We start from the raw sequence: 20,175 nt of genomic DNA, 5'->3' as shown, positions 1-20,175 counted from the left end.
TCTGAAATAGATTGAAGTGGAAATATAAAATACTTATGATTGTATCTAAACATCTCCTAGAATTCGGAGTCACAAGTGCATGAGCAACTAGAATACTACATATATAGTCTGAAGAAATGTACACTGTTTGAAACTAGATAAATAGTAGAATAGATAAAGAAGGGGACTTCAGGGCTACGGATGATCTGCAACTATATCTCAAGTCTCCAAATGTAGATGGATCCGAACAGAGCACCACCAGATGCCGCTAGGACCAACACCAGTATCTGCACAAGAAATGCAGAAGTGTAGTATGAGTACAACCAACCCTTTGTACTCTATAAGTGTCAAGCCTAACCTCAATGAGGTAGTGACGAGGCTATGACAAGACACCTACGTAAATCCTGTACAAATATATATACACACACATACAAGTAGAACAACAAAATATTAACTAGGAGGGGACATGCGAAAAGAGAAATATCATAAGAACGACAAGAACAAGGTCACCAAATAACTTCTTTAGAAATAAGCAACAATGTCACCAAGTAAAATACCAATCCAGGTATCAAATAAGGCAATGAAATAAAGATGGCACGGCATCACCCTTCGTGCTTTTACTCTCGTCCTCACCATGTAATATCATAAATAAAATGGCACATCATCCTTCGTGATTTTACTCTCTGGCATGGCATGACCCTTCATTCTTTAAATCCTCACAACCTCTCAATATATGATAATGAATGAAAATCAAGCACACAACACCCTTCGTTCTTTTCACTCTTCCTCGCCAAGCAACAATACAAAACTGTATAACAAATGCAAGGCGAGAAACAATTTCACTTCAATTTATAGTGTCATGATAACAAACTCAGCTTGCAAAAATTTCCAACATCTTCAAATAAACAATAAATACGAGGCGAATAATTAAAAAGTTAATAATCTAACCTAAGCATGGAACATATCTAATGAAACAATATAATACAAAGAAACATCTTCCACCTGCATGCTTTAACCTAATGACAACGCATATATACTCGTCACTTCACATATATGTCGTCCCCACACATAATACACCTAAAAAATTGACCAACTAGTCATAATACCTCAAGTCAATGTTAACCACGACACTTACCTCACTTTGCAACCAAATCAAGGCACAACCGCGACTTTTCCTTTAGAATTAGCCTCCAAACAAATCAAATCTAGACAAATATAGTTCAAATAATTTAAAATAGGTTTTAGAAACTACCCATGAGTGAAAAAGATTCAATCTTTAATGATTTTGGAAAAAGTCAACAAAAGTTAACCCTGGGCCCGCTTGGTCAAAACCCGAGATTTGGACAAAAACTCAATTATCCATTCACCCCCGAGCCCGGTTATGTAGTTAGTTTCGAAATCCAACCTCAATTTGAGATCTAAACCTCAATTTCTCAAAATCCCCAATTTCTACCTAAATCCCTAATTTCTACCATGAAAATTCATAGATTAAAGGTTAAAATCAATGGGTGTTTATGAAAATGTACGGAAACAAATTAAATCTACTAACCAATAAAGTGAGGATGAAAAACCTCTTCAAAATTGCCTCTAGGCCGAGCTCAAACTTCCTTGGCCAACGGCCTTTGATATGCTTCTAGGTGAGCCAAACTACCCATAGATTTCCGGTTAAGAGCATCCGCCACAAGATTAGCCTTCCTAGGATGATATAAGATATTGATGTCGTAATCCTTGAGTAACTCAAGCCATCTTCTCTACCTTAGATTTAATTCCTTGTGTTTGAAAATATATGGAAGGATCTTTTGGTCCGTGAATATATCCACATTGACCTCATACAAATAATGACGCCAAATCTTCAATGCAAATACCACCGCTGCAAGCTCCAAGTCATGTGTTAGATAGTTCTTTTCATGATTCTTGGGTTACCTAGAAGCATAAGCTATCACCTTTCCATGTTGCATCAATACACACCCTAGTTCAATTCTTGAAGCATCACAATATACCACAAACCATATGTACCATGTGGTAGGGTCAACACCGGTAGTCAATCTTGATTTCAACTCTTGGAATCTCTTTTCACAAGCATCTGATCATTGGAACTTAACTGCCTTCTACATCAATTTAGTCAATGGAGAGGCAAGAGTAAAGAACCCCTCCAAAAATTTCCTGTAATACCCAGCTAAGCCCAAGAAACTGCGAATCTCTATTGGAGTTGTAGGTCTAGGCCAATTCTTCACTTCTGTAATTTTCTGAGGTCAACCTTAATTTCTTCTTTGAAGATGACATGACCCAAGAATGTGATAGATTCAAGAAAAAATTCATATTCACACTTTGAAAATTTCGCATATAACTTGTGCTGATACAAAGTCTGCAAAACTACCCTAAGATGATCGGCATGGTCCTCTCGACTTCATGAATATACAAGGATATCATCAATGAACATTATTACAAAGGAGTCGAGGAAAGGCTTAAAGACTCGATGCATATGATCCATGAAAGCTGACGGGGCATTTGTTAGCCAAAACGACATCACCAGAAATTCAACGTGCCTATACCGAGTCCTGAAAGCTGTTTTCGGAATATCCTGCTCCCTGATCTTCAATTGGTGATACCCGGATCTTAAATCAATTTTGGAGAAGTACTTAGCACCCTGCAGTTGACCAAACAAGCCATATATCCTTAGCAGTGGGTACTTATTCTTGATCGTAACCTTGTTGAGCTGCCGATAATCGATACACATTCTCAGTGACCCATATTTCTTCCTTCCAAAGAGGACCGGTGCGCCCCAAGGCGACACACTCGTATGGATGAAACCTTTCTCTAACAAGTCCTTCAATTGTTGCTTCAGCTCTTTCAATTCTGCAGGTTCCATTTTGTATGGCGGAATAGATATAGGATGTGTGTCTAGCATCACATTAATCCCAAAATCAAATCTCCCTGTCTGGTGGAATCCCCGGGAGCTCATCAGGAAAGACCTCCGAAAATTCATTCACAACTGGCATAGACTCAAGCATAGGTGCCTCAGCATCGGTGTCTATAACCCGGACCAAATGGTAAATACACACCTTGTTGATCATCTTGGTGGCCTTAAGGTAAGAAATAAACCTACCCTTTGTACCGATAAAGTAGACTATAATGTCTCATTGGTCATGAAGCTCTACCATAGTTTTGAAAACAAAGCCTTGGATGCATCATGCAATGATCTAAATCCTGCACCACCCTCATCCTTAGGCAAATATAGAGTATCCCATTAAACCCAATGCTTAGACTTTCCATTCTCATAGTTACTCCAAAAGAATCTTGCAAATATTCTATGTAATTCAACAATTGCATGATGTGGAGGGTTCACTGCTGATAATAGATGAATTGGCATACTCTCCAGAGCATGTGCTATCAATACTGCTCTCCCACATATAGATAGTACCCTGCCTTTCTATGAATGAAGTCTCTCGTGCACCTTATGATTTATGTCTTTGTAAAACACCTTCTACTTTCTACTATAAAATATTAGGCAGCCAAGGTAAGTAAATGGTAAGGGATGCCTCTAGAATAGTGTGATAAGATGAACTGTATTGGCTTGATGATAGGGTGTGTTCTCATGCATATAAAAGGAAGACTTCTCCTTGTTCACCTTTTGGCCAGATGTCATATTCTTCAAGGACATTCATGATCCATTGTATTGCACCATAGTGAGAGGAACTAAATATAATTATATCATTAGCATATGAAAGATAATTGATTTCCATATTGGCATTCCAAATCCAATGAAGTTTGGATTATCAAATAAGGCATACAAAGCTCTTTGTAACACTTTTGCTGCCAATATAAACAAAGTAGGAGATAAAGGATCTCCTTGATTGATACCTCTTGTGGATATAAATAATCTATTTGCTTGGCCATTTAGTAATACTGAATACAAGTTATTTGAAACTAGTCTGAATACCATGTCAATGAAAACCTCACCAAAGCCCATTTGCCTCAATACCTTGGTCAAAAACAACCAAGACAACTTTTCATAAACCTTTGCCATATACAATTTGATCACCACATTGGATGGTTTACCCCTCTTTCTACTGTTTGTCATTATCTCTCGTGTTAATAGAATATTTTCCACAATACTCCTTCCTTTGACAAACCCTGGTTTGTTAGGAGAAATGAGTGAAGGCAACAACTCTACTAACATCTCATGAAGCACTCTAGATATGATCTTGTTTGAGAAATTGCTCAAACTAATAGGTTCTGTATCTGAAAAGGTAGACACAATCTTCTTCTTTTGAAGTAACACTAGGTTAGTGTGTGTAATGAATCTTGGGAGTTGTGATCCACAAAAGAAGGCTCTATCCATATCTAGCACATCCTCACAAATTATGCCCCAACAAGAATGATAAAACTAGTCAGTGAAGCCATCAGTACCACCAGCATCGTCTCCTTTTTAGCCAAACATTGTTTGCTTTACCTCTTCTATAGTAGGTTTATCCCTTAATCTATCATTCTTCTCTTCAAAAACCATTCTAGGAACATGATTGATGATCTCAAAGTTTGTTGGCACCCTTTCTTGAGAGAATTGTGCTTGAAAGAACTCAACTGCCACATTAGCCATCTCTTCTTGGGATTCTAACCAATTTCTATTGTTTTCGAGAATTCAGGAAACCCGGAGCCTCATTATCTTTCCCCCAACATGAGCATGAAAGAACTTTTTATTCCTATCCCCATCTTTAAGCCATTGCATTCCAGCTTTCTGCCTCCAAAACTCTTCCTCTAAGTGTAAGTACCTATTAAGATCATCCTGAACTCTATATATTTTTGCCTTGTTTTGAGCAGTAGGACTAAGCTCAAATTATACCTCATGTACCTTAATGACATCCTCTAATGCTTTAATCTACTTGAAAATGTCCCCAAATTTCACCTTACTCCATATTGCCAAAGCCTTCTTCACATTCTTGAACTTTTGCTGAAAGCGATGAAAGGATTGGCCACTATGTCTGACTTCTAATTTTCCTTTACCACATCTCGAAATGTTTCATTCTTTACCCAGAAATTCAAGAACTTGAATGGGTTCTTCACTTGAACTATATTGACATTACATGATAATAATAATGGTGCAGGATCTGATCCATATTTTATAAGATGCTCCACTTCTAAAGCTGGAAACAGATCATGGAACTTTTGATCGGCCAAGAATCTGTCCAACCTTTTAAAAATACAAGCTTCTCAGACCTACCATTCCACAAAGTATACAAGCTTCTTTTGAAACCAAGATCACATAATGCATAAGTATCAATACAGTGTGCAAAATCCTCTACTTCCCTAAGGTATACTGGACGGCCACTATATTTCTCCTCTTCTGAAACTATAACATTAAAATCTCCTCTCACAAGCCAAGGAACTATCATATCTGGAGCAAGATGATACAATGAGTTCTATAGCAAGACAATATGTCAGTCACTCCGTATGAGATAAAATTTGTGGAGTTGTCTTATTATGCAGCTTTATTCATTCCCACTAAGCCTTGGAAGGTTGGGAGGTGCATTGAGGGGTTTATTTTTTTCACTTAAGCTCAGTATGGCTAGAAAAACAACGATTGGGACTACTTTTCAGCAGGCAGTGGAGATAGCACAGATAGTAGAGCGCATCCTTAGTCAGGGCAGAGAAGCAGTGAAGGATAAGAGGTCTCATCATTCAAGAGGATTCAGTGGTGCCTCATTTGGAGGCAAGAGTCATTTTGGTAGAGGCTACTCTAGTAGGCCAGTTCACTCAGAAATTTAGATTTCTCATGGAATTCCAGTCAGTCATAGTTCTGACAATGCTCGTTAAGGGCAGGCATCCTACCGTGCATCTCCATCTCATAGTTCATACAGGGGTTATTCTGGTCGTCAGGGTCAGACTTAGTCCTAACAGTCACGCTAGCAAAGAGGTTTTTTTAGAGTGAAGATCTGAGGCATGTTAGGAGAGATTGCCCTAGGATTCGAGGTGGTATATCTTAGGGTACTTAGGTTATGATTCTAGCCTTACTTGTCGGTGTTCGTCCAACCAACTACAAGTGGAGGCCAGCCAGCTAAGAGGTGGAGGTCAACCAGCAAGAGATTGTCCTAAAAAAGGAGGACATGTCGGTAGAGGATAGGCTCATTGTTATGCTTTCCCCGGTTGACTTGAGGCAGTGGCATCCAATGCAGTTATACAATTATTGTCTCAGTTTGTCATAAAGATGCTTTGATATTAGTTTGTGTGTGTGTGTGTGGAGGGGGTGTATTTTATAAACCTAACATTAAATTACGAAACAATCATGCTTCCTCCTTGGTTAGCAAAAACTAAAAGAAACAGTAAGTCTATTGTTGAGAGTGTAGACATCTCATCTAAAAGTTTAAGCTATTAGAAAACTTCTAATTACTTAATTATTTCTCACCCACTGAATCCTCTTGAATGACGAGTCCTCTTATCCTTCACCGCATCTCTCCCTGACCAAGGATGCGCTCAATCATCTGTGCTATCTCCATTGCCTACTGAAAAGTAATCCCAATCTATGTTTTTCTAGCCATACTGAGCTTAATTCCAAAATAAACCCCTCAATGAACCCCCTCACCTTCCTAGTCTCAGTGGGAATGAATAAAGCTGCATAACAAGAACTCATTCTGAGTGACTGACATATTGCGGTGCCTCATCTGGAAGCAAGAGTCATTTTGGTAAAGGCTACTCTAGTAGGCTAGTTGACTCAGCACTTTAGATTTCTCGTGGAATTCCAGTCAGTCATAGTTATCACTGTGCTCGTTAAGGGAAGGCATCCTACCGTGCATCTCCAGCTCATAGTTCATACAGTGGTTATTCTAGTCGTTAGGATCAGACTCAGTCCTAACAGCTATCACACCTCCTTTTTTACCCTCCCGAGGGGTATATAAGGGATCTTTTATAATTAAAGTGACATTATTCGAAATGGAATTATTTAATTTAATTTTTTCAGAGTCGCTACTTGGAATAGTTTATTTGGTGTCTCGAGTCACCGGTTTATTTTTAAATCCCAAATCGAGGAAATTTTTGACTTTATTTAACAGTCTGCAAACCAGAAATTCTAGATAAGGAATTCTGTTAACCCGGGAGAAGGTTTTAGGTATTCCCAGGTTCCGTGGTTCTAGCACGGTTGCTTAGCAATTTATATTTGGCTAAAATTATTTAACTACTCATTTTTAGGACCTATGTGCATTCATTTTTTACCGCTTTTAATTGCTTGATTATTCGTAATTAAAGAATTGAGTTACGCGTACGTATACTTTTTTCCTTTGGCGCGTCAAAAATCATGTCACGCGAATGTGTCCACAATTAATAACGCTTTGTTTATTTATTAAGAAAAATTTGGTTGAAGTTGCGCGAATGCATCCCTCGAGCTACTTTCTAGAATTTAATTCGCAATTATATTACGCGAACGTATACATAATCACAATAATAGTCTAAGTCGAGCCTAAAGCAAACTACGAGTGTTTAAGAGGATGTTTTTACTATACTAAGTTAATACTTAAATGTGAGGGTCATAAGTTATGGATTTTACTTGTGTATGGCACACCTCAATTTTTATTTTTACAAGGTTTGTATTTCACTTAATCAAAGACTAAGGATACTTATATTTAAGTCCTAATTAGAAGTTCAAACTAAGAATCTTTTAACTTAAAGTGTGAGAGGGCTAGGCTTTTAAATTATTTCTTATGAAAAGGATTTTGGGCTTGGGCGCTCATCACTTGATTAAATCAGGAAAAATTCAGCTTTGAACAGCTGTATTTGGGCTCAAAGTTTTGCCCAACAGAAAAAAAAAAGAACTCAAAGGCTCTTGTCCCTGTTGGAATTTTAATCGAGTTTTTGCCCATATTGGGCCATAGACGGGCCCAGTTGTAATTGTCTGATGTCTGGACCTATCCACCTCTACTCTTAACTATACATACACATTTATGATAAAAGAGCTTTCAAATTACATGTTTAAACAGAAATAGAATACAAAGATTAAACGTAGTTCTGCACTGAAAATTAATCAACTGATTCTTTGCAACATAAAAAATGATCTATGATGAAAGGGCTCCCAGACTGACTCAAAGTTGGGCCTATAGACTAGGCCCAAATCATTTGAGGTTAGTCTTTCACTTGGGCTGCAAATTCATCCTTTCTTAATCGAATGAGCAACCTTTGGTACATGACATTAACCCCTGATTTATTACAGTCTTCCAAAATAGACTAAGCAACTTTCAAAATCAATACTTTACATTAATACTTGTTACATAAACTAACTATATTTAGATGTTATGAAGAATTCCTGCCTCTTTTGGACATGACTTGTCCATTAGAGCTTGGTCTTCTCTTGTTAGAAACAGTATGAGTCCCACTTTGCAGCTTTTGAACCCGCTGATTTAACCAACTAGTGGCCAAATCTGCAGGCTGCAGCTCACAGCCAAACAGTCAAAGAAAGAAAACAAGTGGCTTTAAATAAAGAAAAAGCCATCAGATGAAAGAAAGAAGGAAAAAATAACTAAAACACTTCATAATCAGCATAAATAACCTAAATGTTTGACTATAAGGCAAAGCTACTTTTACAAGATAAAGCCACAAAAAACACTCATGTATTGGCTAAGTTATATGATGAATCATTTTCAAACTTTAAACATACATAACCAAAATCAATTAAATACATATCAAGGTAAACTAACTGCTATCATGAAAGGCTTTCATTTCTACACATGCTACTTACAAATCCAATTTTATATCATTTCAACAAATCATTACATAGGAAGAACTGAGGTTAAATACCTATAAACTGCAACAAGACCAGCAAATAACAGGTGAAAGAAAAGAAGTAAGTTGGATAATGCTTGCAAGAACAGAAACCAACACAGCAGCAGCAACCCAAAATAACTCAGAAATTTGAACCAAATCAAAACAGCTTTGAAACCAGAAATCCCAGCTAAAGGAACCAAGAAAATCCTCCACTTCAAACCATGTTTCTCAGCTTGTGAAAACTAGAAATAAGACGTTTTGAATGTTTTCTAGAATTTTTGAAATCTGATATTTTTTCAGAAAACTTTTGTGCAGAGAATGATGTTGAATGTGTGTGTGTGAGTGATGGATTATTTTTTTCTTTTATAGAGTGCACAAAAGGCATCAAAAAGGAATATTCTAACCTAAAATTATGAAAATCAGAATAATACAGCGTCTTTTACAGCTGTCTGTCCTTTTTCTTATCCAATATCAGTATTTTATGCTAAGAATGGGGACAGCTGTGCAAAATCTAGAACATTCTATTTTATTAACCTATATAAAAATCCAATTTTACCCTCCCATTTACTGATTATAGCAATTTTGACCTATATTCTGACCTTAATTCAATTCCAACCCGTTTTAGGACCTTCAGCTAAGAGATAAGGTTGCCTAGTGGTATTGCATTTCATTTTCTGAAATTAAGCTAAAGTTTAAATTGCTGCTCAGAGGTTCAAACCTAAACTTAAAATCAATTAATCCTCGGCAATCAAAACATGTAAGCAATCAATACATGTAAAGTCAGATTCAAACAACTACTGAAATCCAGCATGCTTAAGCCAAGAAAACCAAGAATCAAAACTAGCTACATTCAAAAATGAAATAAAGTTGAATCCGACTAAAGCTAAAACAAGCAGGAATCGACTAAATAGGCTATTGATTAACCTTTTAACACCATCTTAATTATCTTAACAAAGCTTGCAAGAACAACAAAAACAAACAAAACAAACAAACAGCAAAAAAAATAAAATAAAGGAGAAACAGAGTAGGCGAATTATGAGAAACTAAACCTAATCATTCCAACCTAAACAGTCTGAACCTAGGCAACATTGAATTTCTAATCGACGAAATCTTGAAACATGCAAGTAATGAAGCTAACAGTCGGAAAACAGAAAAGAAAACCTAAATTATGCGGCTAATTAAGAAGAAAGGGAGATGAAAGGACTAACTAGAAAAGGAAAGAAGAAAAGGAGGGCAAAGGGATTACCAAACTTGTTTCCAACCGGACCAAACAAGGCTAATCAGACGAGTCTTGACCAAGCTTCGAAGCAAGGGGTAAAATGAACATTGAAGTAACATTAACCGACTGTTCTCAACAAGAACAGTTGGATAATGAAAGTTTGGGATTCAAATGCCCAAACTCTGACCAGAAAACCAACAAAAAGAGAAGGGTGCAAGAGGATTTCAGATTGGAAATTCGGAGAAATTGGCTGGGTTTTTCGGGGAATTGGTTGTAGTTTAGGGTTCAGAGGGGTGTGAGGACTATGGGGCATGATTTTGGGGCAATTTGGGTGAACTGGGGTTTTTAGGTTGAAACTCAAATCTGAAATCTGGGGCGTTTGAAGGTATTTTTTTCCGAGGAAATTGATGTTGGATTTAGGAAGAGGAGGGGACAGGGGTTATCTGGTGAAGATTTTGGTTAGTTTGGAGGTATTTAAGGCAGTGGTTTAGGGCGGCGCCGCCGGAAAGCGATTTCCGATGGCTAGGGTTTATTTGGAGACGAAGGGGATGGAGAACTGAAGGAACTCAAAGATTTGGGGGGGGGGGCTCGTTTAGACAATTAAATAGTTAATAGGAGGCGAGTTCGGAGACGTTGGATCATAAAGATCCAACGGTCATGATTGAAGAGGGAACAAAATGAGGTCGTGTGGTGGGGGGGATCCACGACCGGGTAGGCAATTTTGGGCCTGGCTTTGGGAATAGGTTTGGGTTAAAATTTGGGCTGGTTTTGGCTTAAAGAAATAGCCCAAATTCAAAATTTAAGCCCCCTTTTCAATTTCTTATTCCTATTTTCCTTTTTCTTTTCTTTTTTTTAATTAAAAATCCTAAATTAATCTAAATTGTAAAATTAAACTAATTATCTAATTATAAAAATTACTTAATCCTACATTAAAACATAATGATCACTAATCTAAAAATTAAAAGGTAAAATGTAGCAATGAGCCATTTTTTTTATTTTTTTTTAAAAAAAATAAATAATTAACTAATTAATTCTAAAATGTAAAAACAAAACCTAAATGCGATGCACGATATTTTTGGCATTTTTCATGATTTTAATTAAAATTCATCGTGCACAAAAAATATAAATAATTAATAAAATCCTACAAAATTCATATAATAATAATTGAAAAAATCTATTTTTTTGGATTTTATAGGAGTAATTTATATAGGGCAAAAATCACATGCTCACAACAGTCATTCTTGCAGAGACGTTATTTTGAGTGGAAGATGTGATGCATGTTAGGAGAGATTGCCCTACGATTTGAGGTGGTATATCTTAGGGTACTTATGTTATGATTCTAGTCTTAGTTGTCGGCGTCCGCCCAACCAACTACAGGTGGAGGCCAACCAGCTAGTGGTAGAGGTCAACTAGCTAGAGACTGACCTAGAAGAGCGAGGACATGTCGATGGAGGATAGGCTCATTGTTATGTTTTCCCTGGTTGACGTGAGGCAGTGACATCCAATGCATGTTTGGATTAGCTGGTTGAAGTAGCTGATAAGCATTAGGTGCTGAAAAGCACTTTTAAGTACTGGAACTGATTTAATAAATAAGCAGTTACGTGTTTGGGTACAAATGCTGAAATTGAGAATAAGTTGTTGCAGTACTTGATAAAAAAGTGTCGATAAACTCTTTTCTATCAAAATGACTTAAATAACCTTAGAACTGTTTACACTTATAAAAGCGTAATTTCTTCAAAATTTTAGATTCCAGATCGATTCAAATAAAAAATATTCTATTTGTCATTTTATTTTAAATACAATTGTGCTTAGATAAGATAATTTTTATGATAAATATAATTTATTTTATGATAAGCATATAATCATAAGTTATAATAATTAATAAATTGATAAAAGTTTCTCAGTAAAAAATAAACCAAAATAGGACAAAATATTTGAAGAAAAAACAAACACTGTCTTCGTCACCACAACACTTAGAAAGCAAACACCAAAAATTTGATATGTCCTCATTTATTACATACATTTCAAAGATTAATACACAATCAGGGGGTTAGGTTGAAAAGATACTTGAGGCATTAAGTATCGATGTAGGAGTTTTATTCTAAAAAGAAATATTTTAAGGATAAAATAGTAAAAATCTTGGTCAAACTTAAAGTGCTTATAAGCTAAAAATTCATAAGCTGGGGGTGACCAACTTATGGCTTTTAGCTTATTTTTGACTTATAAGCACTTTTAACTTTACCAAACGCGTAGATAAGCCGAAAAGTCCTAATAAGATATTTATGATTTCATCGACATAACATCACAAGGGTGAAAAAGAACATCAATAGCCAGCAAATCTAGATTCAGCAACGAAAACTTCCATAGGATTACAATAAGAGACTTCAATTTAAAGTTTTTTCCAAAGATATGATGAACACTGCATAAATAAGAAAGCACTACATACCTATTATGTAGTGCTTTCTTATTAAGCAAGCTACTGTACCGACCAAAACAACTAAGATAAATGCTGGGATATAGGTAATAATAGATTCCATAACAAGGGAGAATGTGCTCACAATACTGCAACTGTCATTGGAATTGCATTGCCAGCTCATGCCAATTCCAGAACAAATATAACTAATCTGCATGTGAAACTGGTAAGTGGTGAGAGTGATATCCTTGTTTGATGCACAGTGGAGTCTTGCTGAACAATTTCGAGGATAACAAAGAAGCCCAAGAAACGATTAAGGAACTTTGGTTGCCAGGAGTATGGTGATGGAATTCAAGGTGGAACTCCGTCTGGTCTGCACCTCTCATCGAGGAACAACTCTAGCAGTAATCGTAGTACATAGTTGATAAAAATCATGCGGTCTTTGCCCTTTTTCTTGTTTTGTCTCCCTCCTAGCAGAGGCATAACACCTTAGCTTTTCAAGGATCCTTCTTTCACTGATGCGCAGCACCGATGAGTAATATCTCTTAGGTTCTTTCACCAGACAGCAACAGTTCAAAGTTTTGATATCATCTTCTAGACAATTTGAACCGTATAAACTTTCTCGAATATCTGCTAGTGCCGACAGAGCCGCACAAACTCCATCTGTCAGCAACATTCTGTTGCTTAACTCTAAACTATTTCCAAATAAAATAATACCTTTCTTTGATAATGTAAAGCTCATGGACTTCTCAAAATCACCCGTGATAGACACTGCAAGATCAAGTTCCGTATATACTTCATCTGGCAATAACATTATGTATAGCAAAATCAACAGCTCAACTTGTGGCTCCCCATCAAATGAAATTTCGAAATACTCGGAGTTTTGGCTAATGCATCCAGAATAATCTAATTTTTTCCACAGTGATAACCTCCTCCGACTGTAGCGATGTGAAAACCGAGATGAACTCCAGTGAAGTACAAGCTCCAGATCTAGGTTCACAATGTCATACTGGTTATCAGCCTCTGCAAAACCATACCTGTGTAGCAGAGCAGCATTACCTAAAGACCCATAGGTATTGAATACCTACAAAGAGTTAGAAAGAAGCCAAGCCAAGAGAATGATCAACCAGTGAAAAGGTAGAGACTATATAACAAACAAACATATTCTTTATCAATTTAATACGAAACGTGAATCTACACAGGAACACTAATATGGAAGCTGTTCACAAACCAGTTAAGGCATATCAATTAAACAATAAGGGGCCATTTTGTTTGCATACTAGTTATGTGGGGATTATAATGAGATCATTCATGTGGTGAATAATACTTAAAGGATTCTTATAACATAGAATAATAATGTAGGGATTGTTATGCGTTGAATAAAAGTCGGGGAACATTATGTAGGGATTACCTATTTTAAAGTATTTTTTATTTAATTCTTATACGTCCAACCAAACACCATATTTTATGCAGGGATTACTCTTTCTTATCCGGCCAGCAAAACATTGTATTACTTTCTGCGAAATTTTATTCTGAAATTATTTACCCTAACCCTCCAACCAAACGACCCCAAGAGAATACAGCTTAGATTTTAGATAATAAATAGATATTTCCATTGCAGCTACTTTTCAGCTACTCCTATGCTCAAGAGGAAAGTAAAGTTTCAGTTTTTTCTCTTGCTGTGTTGCTTTAAATGATTAACGGGCATATTTGTGTCTCACTGTGGAATAGCATTATGCTAAAGAACCGTCAGAACACTGTCAGGATCTAATTCACAAAATCAAAGTAGTTTGGTGTAACACCAACTAAAGCAAGATAAAAAAATTGTACATCTGTGTGACAGAGTAATTATTATTTGAATAACAATTTCAGATAAAAAAGATCTCACCTCAGCCCCGGCTTTGACCTCTTTCACCATGATCATTTCTAAGTCTGTAAGATCATCCCCTGAAACTGAAGAGAACTCCGAGTAACTCCCGCTAATAGATTCACTTCTTGAATGAGCTTTGGTTGGTTCATGGTTGCTATTTTCATGCTTATCATTGTGAGCATCATCTTCCAATTCAGAATGAGAAGACTCCAAGTCACTCACACTGAAGCATTCACCTCCTGAATGAGAGTTCCTCTTGGTTGGTCCGTTGTTATTATTTTCATATTTGCCGTGATCAGCATCATTATCCAATTCAGAATGAGAAGATACCAATGTGAAATGCACATCCTCAGCACCAGTCTTGTGATTAAAGCTGCACATTAAAAGTTGTTAGGGTGAGAGGAACTTATTTAAGAGGAACCCTCCAAAGCAAAATCAAGACGACCATAATTTTATAAACGGGTACAAGAATATGAAATCAGCTGTAAACACCAATCGCAAGGTAGTAGAGAGCATTTAATTGTTTTAAAAGGTGGCTACTTGCCTTAAATGAAATATGTCTAATTGGTTGTAGGGAAGGAAAACAAACATTCTACATTCAAATGCTCTCCCCACTGGAGTCTTCTTTTTATTTTTTATATTTGATGTGTGGGCATAGAAAGCGCCAGTATACAAGAAGTATACCCAAAACTTAACCTACAAAAGAAATGGTTTTCTACGAATGACACCCAATCTTTTATTAAAAAAGGAGTATCATGGGTGCACCAAAAGAAATAAGGGACAAAAGACGACTCCTCAACTGTACAAAATCCAACTCTACACCCTCAAAAGCTCTCTTATTTCTTTCTCTCCACATAGCCCAAATATTTTTTGCCAAAGTTCCAGCTGAACAACACCGGTAACTTTGGCAAGACTTTGATCCAACAAGTAGTTAAAGAACTAACTTTTGATGGGTTACTGAGCTCTAAACACATAATATTCAAGGTATTCCGAGAGGATCTGCATGTACTCAAGGTAATAAGTTACTGATATAGATCCACAATGAAAACCCTTACTAGTCTGACCAGAAACAACAATAATATTGTTAAGCGTGTACGCAGTTAATACTGAATTGAAGAGTATTTTGGTTTTATTCAAAGCTAGGGGACTACGACTGGAGTATGTGTAATTCTCCTTACTGCTTCACTTGGAACCTCAGTCAAGAAAGCTCTTTATAATGAAGTTGCTCTCTGGAATTATCTATAAAAAGTTTTCTCAAACAAGCAAGGGTACTATTTGGGGAAGCAACTTTCTGGTAGTTCACTTAATATTTTCACCAGTCCAGTAGTTTGTTCCACATCGTCTAGCCCTAATATACTGTATTACAAGCAACACATATACCTATTACTCCCTCCGTTCCAATTTATGTGAACATATTTCCTTTTAGTCCGTTCCGAAAAGAATAACCTATTTCCAGATTTGGAAACAAATTAACTTAAACTTCCAATTCTACCATCAATAAGAAGCTTTAATAGCCATACAAAAACTTTGGCATGTTTAATACCACAAGTTTCAAAAGAATTATAGTCACACAAATGTTATGGCTTGGACCACAAGTTTTAGAAGTCTTCATTTGTTTCTTAAGCTTCGTGCCCAGTTAATAGGTTCGCATAAATGTTGGAACGTGGGAGAAATGGGACAAGAGGAAGACGATAGCCGATAGAAGCCACAAAATACAGCAAAACTAGGTAACTACGAAACAATGAAGTGATACGAGTATGAATGTACATAAAGCTGAAAAATGTTGAGGATATAAGAGCCGGACGTAAGTGATGGGATAACGCTGAATAAATCTCGACTTTTTGAGCAAGGTTGTTAGGTTAATAAAATTCAAAAACATGCCACTGCTCATATGCATACATAAGCCATAGATTTAATAATTATCATGAAGCAACACTAACGAAAATTTAGGGAATTACATCGCGTAACATCATGAAGTACAATGCACATATGATCCCCTCACAGCAGAGAGGTGATATGAGTCAGCAACTATCATTGACCAGGAAACAGTTTGATACCTCCGACGAACAACAACTATTATCCAAAATAAAAATAAATATAACAGTACTAGAAAGCGTATAAATCTCTTATAGGACTTAAAGACATCTAGAAAGCGTAGGATCTAAAATAAATGTCTAAAATGACTAAACATATTGGTTGGAGGTGCGACTTTCAGGAAGCGAGAAGTCGAGGAAGCAGTAAGACATGACGCAAAAAAATTTGTCACTGTCAGGTGTACTTACAGATCGGCCAAGGGAACCATTCCAAATCCGTGGTAATCATCTATTTCAAATGACCGTGAGGCAATTAGACTTTTTGCAGCAAGATACTCCTCAACACCGAAATATTCTGGTTTAAGCTGTAAAGAACCTGAAGTTAAAAGAGGCTGAATACACTCTTTCCAGTCCTCGTAGATAAGTTCCTTGTCGTCTTTAACTATCTGCCTACAAATACATTGAAATGGTCACACAATAGAAATAAGAACAGACCAAAGCTGTTAGTACACATGATCAAGCTTCAAATAGCTAAAAAGTAGGCAAAACAGCAAATACATTGCAGAAAAGCCTTTCCCTCTCTTCTACATTGAAGTTCACCAACCAGAAGCAGTAACATAGGCAATGTAGCACCATCAGCAATCTTTCCTTTTTAATTTAAAAAGTAATAATTTTATTGCTTTATTGGGGGGAAACACAAATATACAAGCAGTTTTACATAAGGTAGAGAGATCTAAACAAAAATGTGATTCTCTACAAAAAGCACCCTTTTCATCAATGATTACTGGAGTTTCTTCGGTGTTGCACAAGTAAACCAAAAAAAATGCTCACTCTAATATTTGCAAAAGGATTTTCAACCCCTACAGAGCACAAGTCTTTGACTCTTCCGGCAGTCAGTTACATTTAAATCTGCTTTCTGAAGTATTGAAACATTAATAATCTCACCCTAGAAAGTCCCAACATAATATTTCCAATAGGAATAAGTTTCCTGATTCCGCACAGAAAGATTATTGAGCTGCAAATAATGAAAAAGAGACTCGGTTATATTTATTCGGAGGGGTGCTCAGTTCCTTCTTGTTCTCAGAGTGGGCAACTGGGCATTGTAGCTCCTACTGGAGGTCTATGTTGCACGGACTCTCCAAAAATGTTGCCGGACCCTCGCGGATCTTTCAAAAATACACTACTTTTGGAGGATCCGACAACATCACATTTTTGTAGAGTCCGAGCAACATAGCTGGAGGCTGCTTTTTTGGAAATACATGATGGATTAGATTAGACTACTTGGGTTTTCTTCTAGTAGTGAAGGTAGTCAACATGTCAGCCATCTTAGCACTAAGGTTTACCATCTCTACAGCAATCGTTTTGTTTTTCTTTATCGTTAGCTCTCCACAGTAAGGGTACAGTACAGCTGTCTATTTATTGAGTTGATTATTTCACCAACACCAAGTGGGCAACTCACTCAGAGTTGTAATCAAATTGCACGCCAACTCCCGCAAGTTGCAATCAAATTGAAAGCCACCTGACACCAAGCTGTAACTAAATTGCATCAGAAGCGGATCTAAAATTTAAATTTGAAGAGTTCATCTTCAAATGAAGATGATACATTCCGGCCAAGCACGTAAAGCATGAGTCCCATATATGTAGATATCAAGGACATGGAGGGTTTCAAAAGGTCCAAGATCAAGTTAGAAATCCAGCTGAAGAATGTTGTTTCTGGGTTGTCATGTGACATATCGTGATTGCAATATTTCTTGTCAATTTCGCAAAGCTGTAAAGGATCTACTGAACCGCCATTACGTGGACTAAGCCATGATCGCAAAGATGCTGCTACAGGGCATTGGCTGTTATCGTGCTACAGCGGGCGCTATCGCGTTGGGACACCTGGAAACAATGGCCTGCATTCACGAAGATAGAGTCCGTGTTTGCTGATAAGATCATCACACAATAAAGCGCGATCATGAGGCTTTTATCGCGATCACGATGCACTATTTCAGGCGGTCAGATTCTACAATTGCAATTAAGGCCATTATGGCCATTTCTGTAATAGGCATCAGCAGTTACTATAAATAGCTATGTCTTAGGTCATTTGCCTTGGTTAGCGTTGGATGAATTGTAGAGATTAAACACTTCTTAGTTAGATTACTTCGTGTTTAGGGATTAAACCCTTCTATCTCTTTAGTTTGAACCTCTGTTGAATTCATTTATGTCTGAATTCCTAGTATGAGCTATTTCTCTTCTTCCTTGGATTATTTTGTAGAGTTAAATGCTATTTTAATTATTAGAATTGTCCTTTCTTCCTTGGAATTGCTTGTTATCTCTTTCTCCCTATCTTGTTCTTAGTTGTATTGTTCTAATTTCATGTTTTTGGGTATCAATTTGTATCCTCTTCAGGTTCTTGCTACTGAACCCATTACACTTTTGAAATTTTAAGTTCAAATATAATATTTGTCAAAATTTTAGTGATCTTTTACATTCATATTTATGCTCCATGCCAAAACATTGAGTTCAGTTGAACAGAGTAAACACACTCTCCCTCCGTCACTGAGTTTCATGCCCAACTCACTCAAAGTTGTACAATTTTTTTTTTCATAAAATTACAAGTCAACTTATTTCATCTTGCAAACAAGTTGCCACAAAACATCTTGACAAAACTATTTTTTTAACAAGTCCCAATAAAGTACTTTCAACCAGAGTAGAACTCGACCTGCAAAGTCGTCTACACCAAAAATGATTATAGAATAAACATGCAAGCTTCTCGGATAAAATTGCTAGGAAATTCTCTATAGTAGCATAACAGCCAGGCTATACTCTTGAGAAGAAGCAAAAACTTTGGACCTAAGTTCTTCCCTTGTATGGTTAACTATGCTTCCTTCTGTATAGATATTTGCATCAAAATTCAAACGCGGTATATTCTAATAGAAATAAGAAAAGGAGAGAGAGTGGAAAATTGAGGTAACCTTGTGGAGCTCAGTTCCGGCGAGAAGGGAGTGGATTTCAGATAGGGACCAGAGCAGGGGGATAGGTTCAGAATAAGGAAACAGTTGCAGATAACCAAACCAAGGAGATAGCGGACCCAGGCTTCGCTCATACATGACCGCAACTGCTAGACCTAAGTAGCCGTCGAGCTCCGCTTCCTCGATAATTTGCCGCGCACCAGAAGTCTTAATCGTCAAACAACTGTCCTTCGGAATCCTCGCAACCACATCGCCTTCGTGGAGATCACACAATGCTCTTACGGACACTTCCGAGGAGTTCGCCGTCAGTACCAGGTCCAGCGCGTCGCTACAATCTACGCCTTGCGACTTCATCCATTTCTTGAATGCTCTCAGTTTCCTACCGCAAAAACATGTTACATTCAAACGTTAATTCAGAGAGAAAGAGGAGAAATAATGTGTGAATATTTCGGCGGTGGCATACCTGGTTGCCATTGTTACAGCAGCGGCGGAGAGCGGAGGCCGAAGGTAGGGATAGTAAGCAGACGAGGATATTTTTGAAAGAGGAAGAAAAGGACCGGCAGAAGTAATGCTGTATTTTGTCCCGGGCCCGGGCCTTAGTGGGCCTAACGGGCCGGGCCTCGCGGTCCCGGGCTCTGGCGGTCCCGGGCCTGGCGGTCCCGGGCCTGGCGGTCCCGGTCTTCGTGGGCCTAATGGGTGGAACCGGTCCGTGACGGGCCTAAGCCCACATGGTCCTGTGCTTAACGGGCCGGGCTCGTGGGCTTCGCGGGCCTAGCGGGTTTTTTTTTTTAAGACAATTTCTTGTAGTATCATGGCTATATTAATATGTAGTATATATGTATATCTAATTATTAAAGTGTTTGACGAAAAAGAAAATAACAAAACAATAGTAAAACACTAAATTGTCATGCATAAATATCACTTCTTGAAGTATATTATATTGTATCTTATGTATATATATT

At 37.3% G+C, this 20,175-nt stretch overlaps 1 protein-coding gene across 2 annotated transcripts; it reads right to left on the bottom strand.

The window, feature by feature from the left end:
* Window positions 1-12,254: 12,254 nt before the first annotated feature.
* Window positions 12,255-19,746, bottom strand: LOC104234436 (ribosomal lysine N-methyltransferase 4). 2 transcript variants are annotated; one of them, XM_009787998.2, is made up of 5 exons: window positions 19,677-19,746; window positions 19,217-19,592; window positions 16,509-16,705; window positions 14,245-14,599; window positions 12,255-13,440 (listed from the first exon to the last, which is right to left on the bottom strand). In XM_009787998.2, the coding sequence occupies exons 1-5, from the start codon at window positions 19,685-19,687 to the stop codon at window positions 12,739-12,741; spliced, it is 1,641 nt and encodes a 546-aa protein (XP_009786300.1). In that variant the 5' UTR covers window positions 19,688-19,746; the 3' UTR covers window positions 12,255-12,738. The 2 variants fall into 2 exon arrangements, with proteins under 2 accessions (XP_009786300.1, XP_009786301.1); XM_009787999.2 differs by lacking the exon at window positions 19,677-19,746 and having other exon boundaries at window positions 16,509-16,709; window positions 19,217-19,463.
* Window positions 19,747-20,175: the final 429 nt, after the last annotated feature.

This window comes from Nicotiana sylvestris, chromosome 6, assembly GCF_000393655.2.
Source record: "Nicotiana sylvestris chromosome 6, ASM39365v2, whole genome shotgun sequence".
NCBI classification, from domain to species: domain Eukaryota; kingdom Viridiplantae; phylum Streptophyta; class Magnoliopsida; order Solanales; family Solanaceae; genus Nicotiana; species Nicotiana sylvestris.
This window is presented reverse-complemented; position numbering and strand designations above follow the sequence as displayed.

Coding starts and splice junctions, on each gene's coding strand:
- LOC104234436 (XM_009787998.2), bottom strand. Junction 14,600..16,508: donor ATGGTTCCCTTGGCCGATCT/GTAAGTACACCT, acceptor TTTAATGTGCAG/CTTTAATCACAAGACTGGTG. Junction 13,441..14,244: donor AGGTCAAAGCCGGGGCTGAG/GTGAGATCTTTT, acceptor AACTCTTTGTAG/GTATTCAATACCTATGGGTC.